At 38.8% G+C, this 19,868-nt stretch overlaps 1 protein-coding gene across 1 annotated transcript in view; it reads left to right on the top strand.

Annotated features, from left to right (window-relative positions):
• PRKAR2A (protein kinase cAMP-dependent type II regulatory subunit alpha) overlaps positions 1-19,868 on the top strand; it is a 133,880-nt gene that overhangs the window by 87,033 nt on the left and 26,979 nt on the right. The window contains exons 6-8 of the mRNA XM_065408276.1: positions 26-78; positions 2,961-3,044; positions 11,055-11,161. Coding sequence (XP_065264348.1) covers positions 26-78; positions 2,961-3,044; positions 11,055-11,161 — 244 coding nt within the window. The remainder of the gene's footprint in view (positions 1-25; positions 79-2,960; positions 3,045-11,054; positions 11,162-19,868) is intronic.

The following is a 19,868-nucleotide window of genomic DNA, read 5'->3' as shown; positions in this document are numbered from 1 at the left end:
CTTTTTTCTTCTTCTTCCTATTAAGTTTGTGCTGAAGCCTTCAACCCAGATGAGGAAGAGGAAGATACAGAACCAAGGGTAAGAATGGGCAAATCACATCTTGCATAGTCTTTTGCATACGTTAATGTACATATGAAGCACATCATCCCCTTGTCAATTCTACATTTAACTCTGCAAAATGAAATGATTACTGAAAAAGCAGAATTATTCTGAAATGTTAAGTCTCTTTGTTCTGGGCGTTCCTTTGGGCATTATGGGCTTTAATTTACAAATTTGTTGTCTAAAAAGATTTTAAAATTGTACCTAGAGGCCTACCATCTATATGAACTTAAATATTTCCCTTTCTTAATTATCTGCTTAAGTAACAGTTGTTCAGACAATTCCTGGAGCACTGGTGCTAGTGTGAAGAATTAGTGAAGCTTTAGCACAGCTCTCGTGTCTGGATGCCTAGAATACCTCTCATGTTTTTTACTGCCTTCCTTATCAAAGCAGTTCTGTTCTGGGAGAGCTTACCTGCTGCTTATATTGGAAATGCTTTGTTGAAATGTGCTTGAGCCTATAATCACCAATTGTTGTATCTTTTTAAATGCAGGGAATTTATAGGGATTATTACAGTTCAGATATTGTAATTGTATTTCTCGAGGGCTACTGTATGTAACAAAATCCTGGTTGATAGGGATCGATATTTCCTTTAGGGACTTGTACTTCTGGAATGAAGCTCAGTTGCCTTGTTAGTCTCAAGGACATGTCAGATTTTCAATATTGTGAAAATCTAAAGCCAATTTAATTTATTCTAAAGGAGGAGATTCTTTTTAAATATTTTATTCCAAAATACTGAGAAATAGATGATAGGTGTCTCTAGTAACTGCAAATAGGTTTTTGAAAAGTGGATTCATTTATTGTGTTAGAGCAGTGGGGGTCGCGAGCTGTCAGCCTCTACCCCATATCCTGCTTTGCCTCCAGCATTTATAATAGTATTAAATATTAAAATGTGTTTTTAATTTATAAGGGGGCTCACACTCAGAGGCTTGCTGTGTGAAACGGGGTCACAAATACAAAAGTTTGAGAACCACCATGTTAGAGGTTTTGATTCCTGAGTAGTATTTTGACTTGTATTGTTTTTACATCAAGTTTTTCAGTGTTCTCATTCTTTTTTATTTAATGGCTAAGTACTTAATGGTGCAACTTTCTTTCAGAATCCTGGCTATCTATGTGGTTAATTTCAATCAATTCATCCTCTTATCTGCTTACTATCCAATTTTAACCCCCAGTGAATTTACTTGGATTTTGTTTTCATTATAATGAATTATTTTAGTGAAGAAATGAACATTTGTTCTCTTTATCTGGGAAGACATCATCTGAAGAAAACAAAACTAAAAACTTCAGTTTTTCTTGGTTTTTGTAGTGACGTCAGATGAAATTCTGGTATCACGTTTTTTAGATGATTTACTGGTGGTTATGGCCACTAGAAACATGTATCATAAGATTTCTGTACTGTCTAGGTATTTCTAGTATGATCCTCACAAAGGTATCTGAGTAGTATACCATGTATTTTGGATCTCATCAAGATTTTCAGTACTACAGATACTTTCAGTGGAATTTAAGGCTTACAAAAAATAAAATTTCAAATTCAATTATTGTCCATATAGACCCCACTCTCATGTGCATCTGCACCAGAATCTGAACCTTCTAGGAATTTGTGGCCATTGGGGCTGCAAATACACTTGCTTGTGGAACCAACACTTACTGTGAGGCTACATACGTTGCTATCGCTGGGATACCCTCTGTTCCTCCTCCTTCTTGTTCATTGCTTTCTTGGGTATTTTTCTCTAAAAACATGGTTTACAGTCCACTTCTATACATTTAATTTTAATTTAATTAATATTGAGTTTAGAAAAAATTAAATAACTTTTGTTGTTAGTCGGCTGTGCGGATCTACTGGACAAACTGTTGTCATCTGAGATCTCAGTTTCCTTTTTATAAGCCCATCTCTTAGGATTGAATGGATGACTAATTTTCACTGGTGCAAGGGAAAGATTTTAGTTGCTGACCTCCCATGCTTAGTGTCTGAAAGTGCCGGGGAAGGGTCATTTGTCAGGGAGAAGCTCCTTCTGCACTAGCTTCACCTCTCTCATTCTCATAAAGGTCATGGGTTTCTTCTCCAATTCTTGCTCATAAGAGGCACAGAGTTGTCTGGATCAGACATGGTCACAGCAGTTGAACTGGTGCCTGGTCCTTCTTTGCTTGCCTAAGTTCTGTATTAGGAGAAAAGAGAAAACAGAACAGTTTAGAAGAAAAGAGAGGTCTGACTTTGTTTTTTTTTACTTGGAATTGTTTTCTTGTTCCTTTTCTTCCAAGTTCTTGGGGTGGGGGGTGGGGGTTCTTTTCCATCCTTCCATGCCATACTCTGATCTAGTCTCTTAGGCAGGCTTTGTGTTTCAGCTGCCTGAAGATCACTAAACAATTCAGAAGCGGGAAAGAGTGGAAAAGAATTCCAGAATTTAAAAATAAATTCTTTTTTTCAAATAACTACTTTTAAGACATATAAATATCTCAAATGCTCTAGTTATATAAAATATTAGTGGAGCTGTTATGATGAGGAATATTAAAACAATAAAATAGTTCATTGAAGAGCAATAGTAAAACAGCTTTTGCTCACTCCGTTTAATTTTCTAAATATTTGTGTATTTTTTTGTCTAGATGTTCTTTAAAAATATACTTTGTCAGAATATCAATTTTTTTTAAGTACGAGTTCCTGAACAATTATTGTCACTATATAGATATTATTTTTTCTTTCACTTTTCTTTTATACATTATTTCACTTTTCATTCTTTTGAGGTTCCAGCTACATCAAGGCTCTTACTTAATGTTGTGATTCACTTTGTGAGGTTAAGTATGCTTCAGATTGTGATCAGATTTCTTTACTGCCATGACAGGTTTTGTTTTATTTTTCCTTGCAGGTAGTTCATCCAAAAACAGATGAGCAGAGATGTAGACTGCAAGAAGCATGCAAAGATATACTCCTCTTCAAAAACCTAGATCAGGTAGTACTGCTATAATGTTTGAACTACAGTAGTTTACCGTATGTATAATTACTAGCCATTTATATTGTTCTCAGTAGTGGAATATTGCAAAAGGAGTATTGTAGGAATACAAGGACATACTGAATTTGTATCCTGTAATAGCCTCCTTACAAAGGAGGATTCAACTAAGAAGCAAATATCCAACTTGTAAAAGGTTAAAGTAGAAATAGATCCAGGTAATAGCTTCAGTATTCTCTATTATTGTTATCTTCTCCTGATTGAATGGGGTGGAGGAGAAATTGTCTATATAAAAGAGGGATTATTGTTATCTTCTCCTGATTGAATGCGGGGGGGGTGGGGGGAGGGAGTGATAGCTCAGTGGTTGTGAGTTCAATCCTTGAGGGGGCCATTTAGGGATCTGGGGCCAAAAAAATAAAAAGTTGGGGATTGGCCCTGCTTTGAGCAGGGGGTTGGACTAAATGACTTCCTGAGGTCCCTTCCAACCCTATGATTCTATGAAAAGATGACTATGAAGAATTTCTATTATTTCAAAAATCTAAACCCCCAAACTAGTAACAGAATATGAGAATATTTAAATTACAGTTGAATACATTTTAAAATAAAACACTAGCTAGATGGCATAAGTACTCTCCAGTCAAGTCTTGAGCTCAGAATCCTGAGCTCTCCTTTGTAACCATTGTTAATGTTTTGCCCTGAACCATGACAGGATTCCAATTATCTTTTTGGCTGTTGGAAACCAGAGTGTAAAAAACGTGATTTAGTCAGGTAGAACTTGAACAGAATCGCTTCTTGCCCCTCACAAAAGAGCAGCACTGTCTTACGTAGCAGGTTGGTTAGACAAGCCTTGGAAACCATTTGGTCTCCTCAAGACCAGAGCCATAAGGCTTTTCATAATATACTGTGAAACCAAGGTAGCGGAACAATCAAAGGCCTGACAGCCTTATTGCTGCTGCTAACTTGAGAACCACAAAGACCTGTTAAAAGAAGCAGTAGGAAAAGTTCTAAACTCTTGTAGCTTTTAGGTTATGACACTTGAGAAGGAAACAGTACACTGAAGTATGAAGTGAGCCACCACCATCTCATGCAGAAAATAAGAATCTGAAATATCATTCCATAGCATGGTTGTGGATTGCCCAGAAACACTGTTGCAGTATCCAAAGTAGAAGCAACTGATATGTGATACTATGATATCTTAACAAGAATTTTATAACGGAATAGTTAGGCATTGTAGATCTGTGGTCTGACCTTCCTCAGCTCTTGTCTATATACACAAGTTGCACTGGTATAACTTTCTTCATATCGGTAGGAACTGCCTTGTTCTGAGACCTCTTGTGCTCTGGGGATTCAGCATTAATAGTTCGCTCTCTTGTAGCTGCATGAGTGTAAATCCCTAGTGCAGACAGGCAAAACCACTGTAAGCCGTGACTTGCACTGGTGCAGCTCATTCTGCTTTGAACCAGTGCAGAAAATGGCTTATTGTAGCTTTGCTCACTATTGCTATGTTACTTTGTGATGACCTTGCCCACTATGTCAGATCATTCAAGTGATCATTTCCTTCACTCAGTAAAATTTACCCCATTGATATTTGCATACTAATATGCCAGTATTTTGACAGAATTCTCCAGTTACACACACAGCTGATGATGCTCACACTGTTTTTGTCATTGACTCTAACACTCCAGCCCATCACTTTCACAGTGCCAGTTTCTGAAATACGAATTGTTTGCAGTCTGTTTTTGAGCATGTACATAAAGATCAAACACCAATCAATCTGTTTTAATTCAGTTAAATATTTCAAGATTCTGATTAACATGATTTTTTAGACACTCCCCCCAAGAAAATTGCATCCCTTTCTATTTTCACTAATGACAAACCCATTTTGCTAATGCTGCTGTTCTTATGCCAATAAGTGCTGCTTTGTACCAGTGTACTTGATTCTCTTTTCCCTAAAATATGGTTCAGAACTTGGAAGTTGATTCTGAGGAAAATAGATTGATCAGACACATAGTTGAACAGAATTTGTTGGGGAAGAGTCAACATGGTTTTTGTAAAGAGGAATCATGCCTCTCCAATCTTTTAGAGTTCTTTGAGGGGGTCAGCAAACGTGAACAAGGGTGATCCAGTGGATATAGTATACTTAAAGTTTCAAAAAGCCTTTGACAAGGGCCCTCACTAAAGGCTCTTAAACAAAGTAAGTTGTCATGGGATAAGAGGGAAGGTCCTCTCATGGATCAGTAACTGGTTAAAAGACAAAAAACAAAGGGTAGTAATAAGTAGTTTTCAGAATGGAGAGAGGTAAGTAGTGGTATCCCCCAAGGGCCTGTACTAGGACTAGTGCTGTTCAATATATTCATAAATTATCTGGAAAAAGGATAAACAGTGAGGTGGCAAAATTTGCAGAAAATACAAGATAGTTAAGTCCAAAGCAGAATGTGAAAAATTACAAAGGGTTATCACAAAACTGGTTGATGGGGCAGCAAAATGGCAGATGAAATTCAATGTACAAAATGATGGGGTGTAAAAAGAGATCTTGGTGCCATTGTGGATAGTTATCTGAAAACATCCGCTCAATGTGCAGCAGCAGTCAAAAAATCTAACAATGTTAGGAACCATGAGGAAAGGGGTAGATAATAAGACAGAAAATATCATAATGCCTCTATATAAAATCATGGTACTCCCACACCTTGAATACTGCATGTAGTTCTGGTCATCCCATCTCAAAAAAGATATATTAGAATTGGAAAAGGTACACAGAAGGGCAACAGAAATGATTAGGGGTATGGAACAACTTCTGTATGAGGAGAGATTAATAAGACTGGGACTTCTCAGCTTGGAAAAGAAACGACTAAGAGGGTTATGATAGAGGTCTATAAAATCTTGACTGGTATGGAGAAAGTGAATAAGGAAATCTTATTTACTCCTTCAGATAACATAAGAACTAGGGGTCACCCGATGAAATTAATAGGCAGCAGGTTTAAAACAGAAGGAAGTACTTCTTCACACAGCGCACAGTCAACTTGTTGAACTCGTTGCCAGGGGATGTTGTGAAGGGCAAAACTATAACAGGGTTCAAAAAAGTACTAGGTAAGTTCCTGGAGGATAGGTCCATCAATGGCTATTAGCCAAGATGGTCAGGGATGCAACCACATGCTCTGAGTGGTGCTAGCCTCTGTTTGCCAAAAGCTGGGAGTGGACAACGGGATGGATCACTCAATGATTTCCTGTTCTGTTCATTCCTTCCGAAGCATCTGGCATTGGCCACTGTGGGAAGACAGGATACTGGGCTAGATGGATCATTGGTCTGGCCCAGTATGGCTGTTCTTATGTTCTTAACTGAGCAACCTTAATTATGGCAGTTGTTAGGGCTCCAACACTAGAACAATGTGTGCTCTAAAGAAAATGATCATGATGTGTAGGCAGATGGTACAGGATGTCATTACCTCTGAGGGCACCTTACAAAAGGAGTCAAGCTTCTTTCCAATAGCAATATGAATGGTGGATAGCATTTGCCATCTTTTTCTCAATCCCCTTGAGTAACTGAAAAATATGAACAGCCTGGGAAGAACGATTACAGAATATACACCAGGCTACGAAGTGTGTGCAGCATCTGCTTGTATCCAGTTCTGTATGTGGTCTCAACATAATGAATGGTCTAATATAAGTAAGCCAATCTTGCAAAACAGGCAAAAATCTGCTCTTCTGCCCTTTGTTGTGATGACTGAGGGAGTGTAAAACTATTTTTTACACTATTTATTTAGGAAGTTTACAAATTTTTGCCATGTAAATATCAGAAACAAAACTATCATTACAACAGTTACCTTTTGTTTAAAGAGACATTTTACAGAAGAAAGTAATCTGTTTAACAGGGTGTGACCATATTACAGAGTGAGCATCATTACAACACCTATAATATGTTGTTTCTAGTGATTTTATTAAGTTGAGTGAAATCTCAGTGTATGCGTTTAACAGACCAGGCACGTCTATCAAATGTTAATATTTAGAAACATTGAACAGGTATGGGGCGGGAGAGGGGGCTGATGGATGTACTTTGAGTATTGAATAAAATGTAAACAAATATCTAAGTAGCTATTTTGCTGGCTACATAATTGGTGTGTTAATTTTTCCATAACTACAACCTCCCATATTTTTTGAACCATTCTTCTGTGGTTGGACTATTTTTCCTTTCTCTAGTGAGAGGCTACTAATAGCCAAGCAGCTACTAGCAGATAAGGGATTAATTCTTCATTTCCTCTTGGAAGCCACAGGAGGATTACCAAAGGATCATTTGGTAATAAATTTCCAACAATTTGTGATATTGGATTACAGATGGCATCCCAATACTCTGTTATGACTGGACACGTCCACCATATATGCATAAAATCTCCTCTTTCACCGCAACTTTTCCAACATTTATCCCCATTAATCTGCTATTTTTTAATGTGACTGATGTGAGGTATCATTGAAACAGTATCTTCAAGAAATTTTCTTGTATTGTGCTACGAACTAAGATCACTGGTCTTCTTTTCCGGATCAGACCCCTTGGGGTAATTTGTCTATCAGCATCCTTGTCCCCAACATGTCATAAATAGAGACTTCTTTGTTAGGAAAGCTATCTGCAAAGATTGATATCAATTAGTTCTAGTTTTTGTTTGTGTTCTAATTGAGTAGACACCATCGCTTTATTAAAGTTTGTTTTCTGTATAAAACAGGTTTTCTGGAAAAGCAAGAAACATAATGCCTGACTTGAAAGTACTAGTACCAGGGCAGAGTGGACCCAGTTAAAGTTAGTTTTGATCTTTTAAATAAGTTAGAAAAGTTTCTTTATTGAATAACTGGCCAGCCATGTATATTCCATCACTCTCCCAATCTTTGAAGCTCTGGAGTTCACAATTTGCGTTAAGATCTGGCTTATTAGCAGCGGGTGCCATTGGCAACAGAAAAGAATTTCTTTTCTCTAGTTCTATCCCAACCTCCTAGAGTAGCGTTTGATAAAGACTGTGTGTAAATTTGTGGAGGGCATGATTTTTTTAATTAATCTGTTGTAGCCTTGTGACATTTTCACTGCCACAATTTTCTTGTTCCATAAAGGGCCAGTGTTTGCCTGGGTAAGAGCACCCTCACTTCATTACTGCTTTGAGCTGGCTGGCACTATAGAATATTTGGAACAGCTAATTTATCCTGTTTAATGGGTCTGTACAAAGTATCTGCACTCACTCTTGGTCTCTTCGTATTCCACATAATTCTAACATCCTTTGTATTCCTGCTAGGGTTTTATCTGGGGTAGAATCATAGAACCATAGCGTTAGAAAGGACCACAAGGGCCATGTAGTCTAATCCCCTGCCATTGTCTGTTCCATTGTCCTACTGGTCTTACGGTTCTTTTTTCCTAAAACTTCACAGAATCACATAAGGATTTTGAAACAATAAAGAAGTGCTTGGCAGAGTGTTCATTTTGACTATGGATATTCTTCTCAACCAAGACATTTCATACTTTCCTCAGCCTTCCAGATCTTTGTTTATTTGCTGAAGTAGTAGTTTGACATTTAAATCATAGAGCTCTTCTAGGTTGTTTGAAATTTGAATTCCCAGGTATCTTATATAATTTGTTGCCCATTTGTACCCAAATGTTTCTGGAGGAGTGACTTTTCAGAGTCTAGCAAATTAATACCTAGCATTTCAGATTTTGCATAATTTTCTTTAAATCCAGACACCTTCCCAAATTCCTGGATTTCTTTAGCAACTCATTTTAGGTAAATATTTGATTTATATCAAAATATTACATAATTTGCATGTAATGATATTTTCTGATATATTCTTGCAAGTTTTATTCCTGTGATGGATTCATTGTTCCTTATCCTCTGTGCAAAAGGCTCCAGGGGCAGTGCAAAAAGTAGAGGAGGCACTGGTCATCTCTGCCTGGTCCGTCTTTGTAGTTCTGATAGGGGAGATTTCACCCTATTAATTTGCACAGTTGCTTTTGGGTTGGTGTAAAGAGCAGTTATCCATTTAAGGAACTGGGGGCCAAAGTCCATACGGGATAGGACTTGAAACAGAAAGCTTCACTCTATTCTGTCAAAGGCTTTCTCTGAGTCTAGTGATAACAAACCCCCCCCCCCCTTTTTTTTTTTTAATCTAGCATTATGGATGATTTCAAGTACTCTCCAAATATTGTCTTACATTTGTCTATCCTTAATGAATCCAGTTTCATCTGGATTTATATAAGTTGGGAGCGTAGACTGCAGTCAGCTCGCTAGTATTTTTTGCTATAGTCTTTGTTGTGATTCAACAGTGATGCAGCTCCTATAGGCCCATATAAGGTAAGGTCTTTTGTGTCCTGAGGGAAAACAACCACAACAGCGTCTTTCATAGGCTGTAGACGTTTTTCCCTTAACAGAATAGTGTTGAAGATACCTCTCAAGGGACCCACTAAGACGTCTATTTTACTAACCTGTCAAAAAATTATTCTTTGGGTAAATATAACTTTGCATGACTGGAGTACACATAATTGGCCAAATTCATCTCTTGTTTAACTCCAGTGATTTCAGTTGAGTTGAACCAAAGTAAATGTAGGCCCAGTACATCAATTGTTCTGTTTAAATATATCTTCTAAAAGGCATAAGTTAGCTACCAGAACAATCATAATCAAAGACTAAGAAGCCAGTGTCCTTTGGATCACTTCTTGCAAGAATCAGAGTAAATTTTGGAGTAAAACCAATCCAGGTTCCTAGCAAAAATCCTTAATATGCTGCAGATCTGAACACTCTTGCCTGTGGAAAACTAACTTGCATTATGTCCCCACATCTAAAGCCATGGGGGAACAAAATATAAGTTCTGTCATGGGAGAGAATCCTGCAAAAAATGTGATAGTTTCACTAATGCAGTTGTGTTACACAATATCTTGTGAGTGAGTTTGTAGAATCTTAAAATGCTGTAATGTATTGGGCATGTGCATCAGCTATGCTACTACTTCTTATTAAAAAGGAGTTGGTGCTTATTAAAAAGGAGTTGGTGAGCATGCACAGTATTTTAACCTCCTATGGCTGTTTACATTTTAAATTTCAGGATCCAACTATACTTGTTCACATTATCAACAAGCTTGAAGATTTTTTTAAAGCCTCTGCTTCCCACCCCCCAAAATAAGGCACCGTTGAGCTTTAGGGGTTAAAAAAGCATTTATAGCCACAATGCTTACATTTTTCTGACTTCTGTTATTTACACACACATACTTTAAATATGTGGTTAAAACAAACAGCTCTCAGGCTGAGACTGTCTTCTCAGTTTAAATACCGGGCGGGTTTAAGATGAGAAAATAAGAGATTTCTGATGAAAAGTCAGACAGCACTTCTAATATAGTGGTGCTTACAGATACTGCTGTAATGAGTCATTGTAAAACTAGTGTAGTAAATTTTAAAGTGCATTAAGCAGCATAAACACTGGATTAGGGGTGTTCATGAGTTGCATTTTGGAAATTTGTTGTGGTTTAAATGTAAAGTTAGCGTATCTGATAGTGGACAGAAATTACAGTGAAAGTCAATTGTCAGTGGTTTTAAGGATAACAAATATAGGAAAGAAGTTCAGCATTCATATAAGGCCCTTAAATGGCACAGTGATAGAGACTGTGATGGTTAAATATGGTGCTGTTATGTAGACATAGATTTAGTGAACCATATCTTCAGCTGATGTAGATCAGCATGTCTGTATCAAAGAAGCTATATCAGTTTACACTCGCTGAGAATCTTTGGCATTGAACCCATAGCAGTGGATTAAGCTATTTAGGCTTGAACTACAAATCAGCATTTTTGTCAGAAAATGCAATGCAAGCAAACCCTTGAGATACTAAATATTAAAATAAAATTGAAAGCTGTTAATGTCAAAATATTAAAATAACTCAAATATTCCTATTCAGGATATGAAAATCCATATGCCTTACTACTCACTGTCCAGAACAAAAGTTGAATGAACCAGTCTTCTTCCAATGAATAATGTTAATCGGTTTTTTTAACCTTCCAGGAGCAGCTGTCTCAGGTTCTCGACGCCATGTTTGAGAGGAAAGTGAAACCTCAGGAACATGTCATTGACCAAGGAGATGATGGAGACAACTTTTATGTCGTTGAGAGGTAGGAAAATGAGCCATTGACTTGTATGAGTTCTATGGAGATAAAAATCTAGAACTCATAATTTCTGTTCCATTTCAATCATTCTGGAAATAGTAGGGAATTCCTATAGACTTAGCACCTCATGCGGCTTTTGTTTTTCTAATTTTTTTCATTCATTAGGGATTTTTATAAACATCTTTCCTCTATTATTCAGCCTAATCTTCTGTACTAGGTAGCTATTTTAAGGTACCCGGTTGTCAGTCAATCAGTCTATCTATTCTCTTGCAGATCAATGGGTTCTGTATATCTGTGTAATTGAGATTCTCCCTTTCATATGTATAAAATACCTATATATATATTTTTACCTTTTTATAATAAAGGCATTCAGAGAAACTCTGGTGTATCAGTGTTTCCTTTTATAAGCATCTCCTAATGACAGTTCTATTGATGAACACCTACTTAATTCTTCTGCAGATATGAAGAATATACGTTTGTGGCTCCTATAAAACTGTGATGTTAATAAGAATAATCTTGAATAATGTAAGGATAAGTGGTTGTGGGAACAGGATCTTGATTCAGCCACAGATGTTGATTCATGTAATTATCAGATGCTCCTCTTTCAAATAATGGCACCATTAAATAGACACTAAAGATTTCAAAGCAATTCCTTAAGACAGTGCATTTCCTTTGGATTGTCATTTATGGTATTTTTAGGGAGTTTACAAAGCACTTTTACGTTAGCTTCTGGTAACCTAGTTAATTCAGCCAAATTCCTATTTTGATTAGCTTATGTTCTACAAATAGGCTGTCAGCTATAAAACATTTTATACTGAAAGCTAGCTGGCTGCAGAAGATTTAAGGCTGTAGAGTTTGTGCCACATGTGTCCCCCCCCTCCCCCCCCCCCGAGGATATGACGGTAGTTGGTACTTTACTGCTGTCACAACTGTGGGCAAAACTGTGCAGGTCAAAAAGACAATATATTGAGAATAAGTGAATCAAGCCGGATAGGTAGCATTGTATGACAGTTGAGACCTGACTTGGAAATGCAGGCTCAGCAGTGGCTGCTGTACTCTTCGTTCCACAAATCATCATCTTTGAACGTCTAACATTATCTAAATTATTTTATTGTATCTATTTTCCATGTCCAAAAGCATATTTCCCTAAAGATACCACATTGATTGGATTTCTACTCCTGGGTCACGCACTTCTAGTTTGAGTTAGGTGGAAATTCCTTTGTTTTCTAAGGATTTTAGCTCTTTAAGCCATCAGTAGGTGTGTCTTGTACACAGAGCAATTGCTGGTGCCCTAATGTTCTTGAGAACCTTTCTGATCATGGTCAACAAAGGAGCTCCCTATTTGAACTGTAACTATTGTGGCAGATTTCAGCTCTCCACCTGCTTGGAGATGTTAGGCACAGGCCTTTCTCAAAGCCTTCTGGCTCTGGTGTAGAGCAGTAAATTCCACCATCAATGCCTTTGAGGCTTGGGTTTTTGGGTCCACTTTGCTTCAGAGGCACTAAGATGACTCTTCAGAGGCACTAAGATCCTCAAAGAGTCATCTTAGTGGATGCAGGGCGAATTAGGAATATAGGACTGGGACTGGAAGAGACCTTCTGGGTTATTGAGTCTAGCCCCCTGCTATTGCAGGCAACCCTGGCATATTTTCCCATTCACAGATTTATCAAGCTCCATCTTAAAACTAGTTTGAGTATTTGCCCCTAGTATTCCTATTGGAAGGCTGTTCCAGATCTTCATTCCTCTGATGGTTAGAATCCTTCTTCTAATTTCCATCTTAAATTTATTCATGGCCAGTTTTTACCCATTTGTTCTTGTGCCAACATTGTACTTTAGCTTAAATAGCTCTTCTCCCCCATGTATTTATAGAGAGCAATCAGATCCTTTCCTCTCTCAGCTTTCATTTTGTTAGGCCAAACAAGCCGCAGTCTTTTACTTTCCTCTTGGAAGATATGCTCTCCGTTCCCCTGATCATCCAAATAACCCTTCTCTGCACCTGTTCCAGTTTGAGTTCATCTTTCTTAAATGTGGATGACTAGAATTATACACAATATTTCAGATTAGGTTTTAGCAGTGCCTGTATAATAGCATTAGTACTTCCCTTTCTCTACTGGAAATACTTCACCTGATGTATCGTAGGATCACATTTGTCTTTTTCACAACGACATTGCATTGGTGGCTCCTAGTCCTCCAGCGATCAATTAATTAATCCAGGCTTTTCTCCTCTGTCATTTCCAACTGATAAGCCTCCCTCCCCCCAGCTTATAGCAGAAATTTTTCTTTTTAGTCCCTAAATGCATGACCTTGCACTACATGCTAATGCATTTCATCCCATTTCTGTTACGCCAGTCCTCAGGGTCATCCAATTCTTCCTGCATAATAATCCTATTCTCCTTTGTATTGACAGTGTCTCCCAAATTTGTATCATCAGCAGATTCCATTATCACACTTCTACGTTTTGCATCAAGGTCATTAATTAAAATATTAAATAAGATTGGTCCCAAGACCAATCCTTGATGAACTCTATTAACAATCTCCCTCAGACCTGAAAGTTTTTCTTTCAACACAGCCCACTGTCCTCTCCCTTTTAGCCAGTTCCTTACCTGCCTTGCAATACTTGTATAAGAGAGTCTCTCCCTCCTTTGCACAGGAGCCGTGACACTAGTTCCCACTCAGTACAGAGGAAGGGGATTTTATTCCAAGTTCTTCCTGGTTCCCAAAAAAGAAGGGCGGGTAGAGGTCAATTCTAGATTTCAGGATGCTTAATACCTTTGTCAAGGTACAAAAATTCAAGATGGTAACAATCGCAGCGGTTACTCCATGTGTGGACTGGGAAACTATTTCACAGCCCTTGACCATCGAGATGCAAACTTTCATGTTGTGATACGCCTCTCTCATAAGAGATTCCAATGTTTCATGTAGGTCAGGGAGTCCTCCCTTTCGGACTCTCTGCCACCCTCGGAGTGTTTACAAAAATTATAGTGGTAGTGACTGCACAGCTTCACCGGGGGGAGTAGTAGTCTTTCCCTATCTCAACATTTGGCTTCCCCAGGTGCATTCCTACACTGAAGTGCAAACCACAGTAAAGAGGGCTGAGTTTCTCTTCCTCAAGTACTCCATCAGCTCAATACTACAAAATCCTCCCTCTTACCTTGACAGTTGATAGCGTTCAAAGGGGCCACTCTTGATGCCTCGACATCCAAAACCTACCTGAGGACAGATTTCTCAGTCTGACACACTTAATTGCACAAGTCCGGTTGAGACCACAGGTCACTGTGAGATCATGTCTGCAGCTCCTCATGCTCCTTCCAAATAGGCTTATCTGCACTGCTTCCAAGCCTGCCCAGGACAGTTTATACACAGTCTGAACAAGTAGCTCTCTATTCCCAGCTGTGTAGTAGTATCAGTCCCTCGACTGACTGAAGAGTCCGGACAAGGTTTGCTCAGGGTTCCCTACAACCATCTTCCTCCCACTGTCACAGTAGTTTTGGCTGCGTCCCTCCTTGGATGGGGAGCTCATCTGCTTCACCTCTCCTCCTGGCTGGCCATCAATCTCCCTCTGATGCCCAGTCTTCTCACTCAGGACTTGGGGAACATTTGTCACCTCCACCTGAACACTCTGTGGTTCAAGGCTTGTTACCTAGATGGCTCTCAGAGTTAGAACTCTCCTGTTCCAGAAAGGTTAAAGAAGTCCTAATCAACAGCAGAAGGGAATGCACACGGAAAATTTACCTTCAGAAAGTCTGTGCACTTACTTTCCTCTGTTTCCTGTCAGCTCTCCCATTTCGGAGGTTTTAGAATACTTTTTCACTCTGAAGATAGGAGGTCTGTCTTTGAGCTCCATTAAAGTCCACGTGGTGGTCATTACAGGATTTCATTCTCCTGTGGAAGGTTGCTTGGCATTTGCTTATCCTGCAACTTCCAGATTCATCAAAGTTTATCAAATCTCTTCCCAAATGGCAGAGAACCCACCACAGCTTGAGATTTGAATTTAGTTCTTAATTCTCTGATGAAACCTCCCTTTGAACCACTAACCACTTAGAATTATAGAAATCTAGGACTGGAAGGGACCTCAGTAGGTCATCTACTCCAGTTCACTGCACTGAAGCAAGACTAAATATTATCTAGACTGTCTCTGACAGGTGTTTGTCTAACCAGTTCTTAAAAATCTTGAATGACGCAGATTCCACAACCTTCCTCGGTAATTTCTTCCTGTGCTTCACTACCCATACAGTTCCTAATGTCTAATCTAAATCTCCCTTGCTGCAATTTAAGCCCATTACTTTTTGTCCTTGTCCTGTCCTCAATGGATAAGGAGAACAATTTATCACCCTCCTCTTTAAAACAAACTTTTATGTACTTGAAGACTGTTATCATGTTTCCCACCCCTTCAGTCTTCTCCTCTCCAGACTAAACAAACCCAATTTTTTCTCATAGGTCATGTTTTCTAGATCTTTAATCATTTTTGTTGCTGTCCACATCAGTCCCAAAGTATGGTGCCCAGAACTGGTCACAGTACTCCAGCTGAGGCCTTATCAGTTTTAAGTAGAGTGGAAGAATTACTTTTCTTGTCTTGTTTACAAAACTCCTGCTAACAAATCCCAGAATGATATTCACTCTTTTTGCAACAGTATTACATTGTTGGCTCATATTTAGTTTGTGATCCACTATAACCCCCAGATCCTTTCTGCAGTACTCCTTCCTAGGCAGTCATTTCCTATTTTATATTTGTGCAATTGATTATTCCTTCCTATTTGTAGTACTTTGCATTTGTCCTTATTGAATTTCATCCTATTTATTTCACACCATTATCTCCACACTGATTTATGCCTGCCTCTGGAGATTTCCATTACTTGCATCTGAAGAAGTGAGGTTCTTACCCACGAAAGCTTATGCTCCCAATACTTCTGTTAGTCTTAAAGGTGCCACAGGACCCTCTGTTGCTTTTTACCATTTCTTCAGTTTGTCAAGATCATTTTGAATTCTAATCCTGTCCTCCAAAGCTCCTGCAGCCCCTCCCAGCTTGGTATCATCTGCAAACTTTACAAGTATACTCTGTGTCATTATCTTAATTATTTGTGAAGATATTGACTAGCACTGAGCTCAAGACAGAGCTCTGCAGGACCCCAGTTGACATGCCCTTCCAGTTTGACTCTGTGAGCCACTGATAATTACCAGTTGTGCACCCACTGTATATAGTAGGTTCATCTAGGGTACCTTTTCCCTAGTTTGCTTATGAGAATGACGTGTAAGACAGTATCAATAGCCTTTCTAAATTTGAGATATCACATTTAATTCTTCCCTCCCATTCATAAAGAAGGATATTAGGTTGGTTTGACATGATTTATTCTTGACAAATCCATGTTGACTGTTATTTATCCACCTTATTGTCTTCTAGATACTTACAAATTGATTGTTTGATTATTTGCTCCATTATCTTTCCAAGTACCAAAATTAAGCTGATTGGCCAACCCAGGGAATTCTAGACCATATTCCCCTTTTTATAATTAGGTACTATATTTACCCTTTTCTTGCCCTCTGGGATCTCTCCCGTCCTCCATGAGTGCCGAAAGATAATCACTAATGGCTCAGAGATTCATCAGCTGTTCCTTAAGTATTCTAGATGTATTTCATCAGGCTCTGCTGACTTGAAGACATCTAACTTGTCTAAGTAATTCTTAACTTGTTCTTTCCCTACCTCATTTGCACTGATGTTCACTATGTCAGTGGTCCGATCACTGCTAACCTTTTGGTGAAAACGGAAACAAAAAATTTATTTAACACTTCGGCCACAGCTTCGTTTTGTTATTGTCTTTTCGTCCTCATTGAGTAATGGGCCTACTCTGTCATTAATCTTCCTCTTGCTTCTAATGTATTTGTGTTTTCTGGTTAACCTTTATGTCCCTAGCTAGTTTAATCTCATTTTGTGCCTTGGCCTTTCTAATTTTGTCCCTACATGCTTGTGGTGTTGTTTTTTTAATATATATTCATCATTTATAATTTGATCTAGTTTCTACTTTTTGAATTTCTGGTTATTGAAGATCTACTGGTTAAGCTAGAGTGCTTTGTTACTGTACTTCTTATCTTTCCTGTGCATTGGGATAGTTTGCTCTTGTATCCTTAATAATAATATTTGTATGGTTTTAAACTTCTCCATGAAAACTGCCTTTTTAGTGGCACAGTTAACTATGCTTGAAGACTTGGTGAGTTAGGTGATTTGATGGTTAATCCTGTCTTTTACGCTATCTTCTTCAAAGATAAAGTATCCCTCCAACCATACCCAGGTTCCTACCCAAAGTCAACTTCAACTTCCATATCAGTCAGGCTATTCATCTGCCAGTTTTCCACACTAAACCCCATCAGACTAGAGAGGATGCTGCCCATCACACCTTGGATGTTAGGAGAGCATTAGCATATTATTTGGACAGAACTAAACCTTTTAGAGCCTCTCAGGGACTATTTGTATCTATTGCAGACATAGCTAAGTGAACATCAGTGTCTACCCAGAAACTTAAGTGGGTTTCAGGCTGCATCATCATCTCCTGCTATGGAGCTGCTATTCATCCGATTGCTGCTATCCGTATAATATTCAGTTTCATGTCGTGTACTGTCAGTTCTAGCTCCTCCATTTTATTGCCCAGGCTCCTTGCATTAGTGTACAAACATTTGTTGTTTGTCTGACCTTGCCCAATTTTCTAGCCGGATTAGGTATAGTCCTTGCACTAACTGTATCACTCATCTGACTATTGCTCCTATCAATATTGGTGCTTTCTTTCTTTTTGGAGTCCTTACGCCTATCCTCTGTTGATGGCCTTAATGCTTCCCTTAATGGGCTTATTGCTCATAGTGTCTCTGTTAACTGCATGTGGCATTGGTAGTTCACTGTTCACTGCTAGAGTGGCCTTCTGTTAGCATACTGAAATTGTGTTTTCTCTTGTCTGTATTCCATATATAATTAAGTAATATGGTTCCAAGGGTCAAAGTCCTTTGTAGACATAGTAGGCTATTTCCCTGTTCTTCTGGCTTCAGCCTTAGCTTTCTGGATGAAAGAAGAGTGCCTCAGTTGAGGCCTCAGCTGAGACTGGTAACTCTTGGATTGCTTTGAGGTATCTCCTGAAATGTTCACAAGCCTGACTCAGACATAGTTGGGATTGACCCAGCAAACTAAATTTAATCTTTCGGTCTGAGGCAGGAATGCCGACTTGTGGGTTTGTTGCAAAGCTTTCCCACACCTGATACACTATAGTTTCTGAGTTGAGGTGTCTGTGCAGGAAGCATCAATATGGTGGCACTATCTGCAAGTGTTGTTGGCACAGAGCTGCACCCAGTGCTTGTTTTAGAAATAGCAGAGTTCAAAGATAACTCGTATCCAATCCCAGGGTATGCAGTCATCACTCCTAACTGCTGCTTGACTGATGCTGCCAGCTAGGACTTAACTTAGTGAACTCTATTTGTTCCTAAACATATTTATTAAAGAGTTCCACTTGCTGCTATTTCTGACAATTCTCTTATTTCTAGCTGGCAGTTGACACCCTATGGGAGGTAAATAATATTCTCTCCAGTTTGCTGGTGAAGATTATAGCTTTGCACCCAACATTAAGTCTATATAAAAACTTGATGTGTTGGTTTTTCTGGGGTTCTCTTCAATGAACAGATTCATTGGCTGTTTTTCCTCTAGAGATCACAGCTTTCATAAATTCTCCTTGACCAATGTCTGTTCCAAGGAATGACTCTATTAGGGTATTCCTCAGATGCATAGTTCCTGCTCAGACACTTCCCTTATAACATTAAAATGTAGGAAATCTTTGTCTTTTCATGAAGGTGTAGGTATGGTTCAGAGGTACTGCAATCGACCATCCCTGACAGTTGGTTGGCTTGGTTGCAGTGCAGCGTCTGCTAATGCATATGGGACTCTAGGTATACTTGGTCCCGCCTCAGCACAGCGGGATGGAGTAGATGACCTCTGTATCAGAGGCCCATTTGAGGTTCACTACTCTGTCAGAAACTCTTGTCAGGCCTGGCATACACACTGTGTCATGATATTTCTTTAAAAGGTGACAGGTAATATATCGTTTGAAATCTAATAACACACTGGTCATTAATGTTACTGAAATGTTTGTAACAACTCTGTATGTGAAATTATGGATACTCTGATATTATGTCCCGGTGACTGTAAACAGACAAAGGTGAGAAAACAGGTTTCTTCCACAGGGAAGGAAAATACGGGCAGATGCCTTGTCCAGGAAAGAGGGCTCTAACCTTCTGCCTCTGGGTCAGCCAGTGGCTAATCCTCCTGCGGCATTGTAATGGGGGAGGTGTGACCCTAAGAGCATCCCAGGGCCAGAGGGTAGGGGGCTCCTGGGTATCATGTAATGAGTTTCAGCTGGCCTGACCAATTAGTGTACCCCAACTCAATTAATATTCTTGCATGATATATGTATGTGGTGTGTATTAAACATTATGGATATATGCTAGAATTATGACTAAAATGTGTTTTAAATCAGGAATGTCAGTGGAAATTGGTAAACAGTCTGCCCTAGACAAAGAAATGTTTGCTTCTCTGACCAGTCTGGTCATCAGAGGGAGAGAATGAGGGTCTATTTACATATTAGGTAACCTAAACTAGCAAGCTAACAACTGGGGGAGGAGGCAGCATGGCGTCTATACCCAGGAAGAGAAAGAAGCTTGGCTGTGTTTTACTTTTCAAAGAATA

This window comes from Emys orbicularis, chromosome 7 (genome assembly GCF_028017835.1).
Source record: "Emys orbicularis isolate rEmyOrb1 chromosome 7, rEmyOrb1.hap1, whole genome shotgun sequence".
Taxonomy (NCBI): domain Eukaryota; kingdom Metazoa; phylum Chordata; order Testudines; family Emydidae; genus Emys; species Emys orbicularis.
Note: the sequence above shows the minus strand (reverse complement) of the source record. Positions and strands in the feature narration are given on the sequence as shown.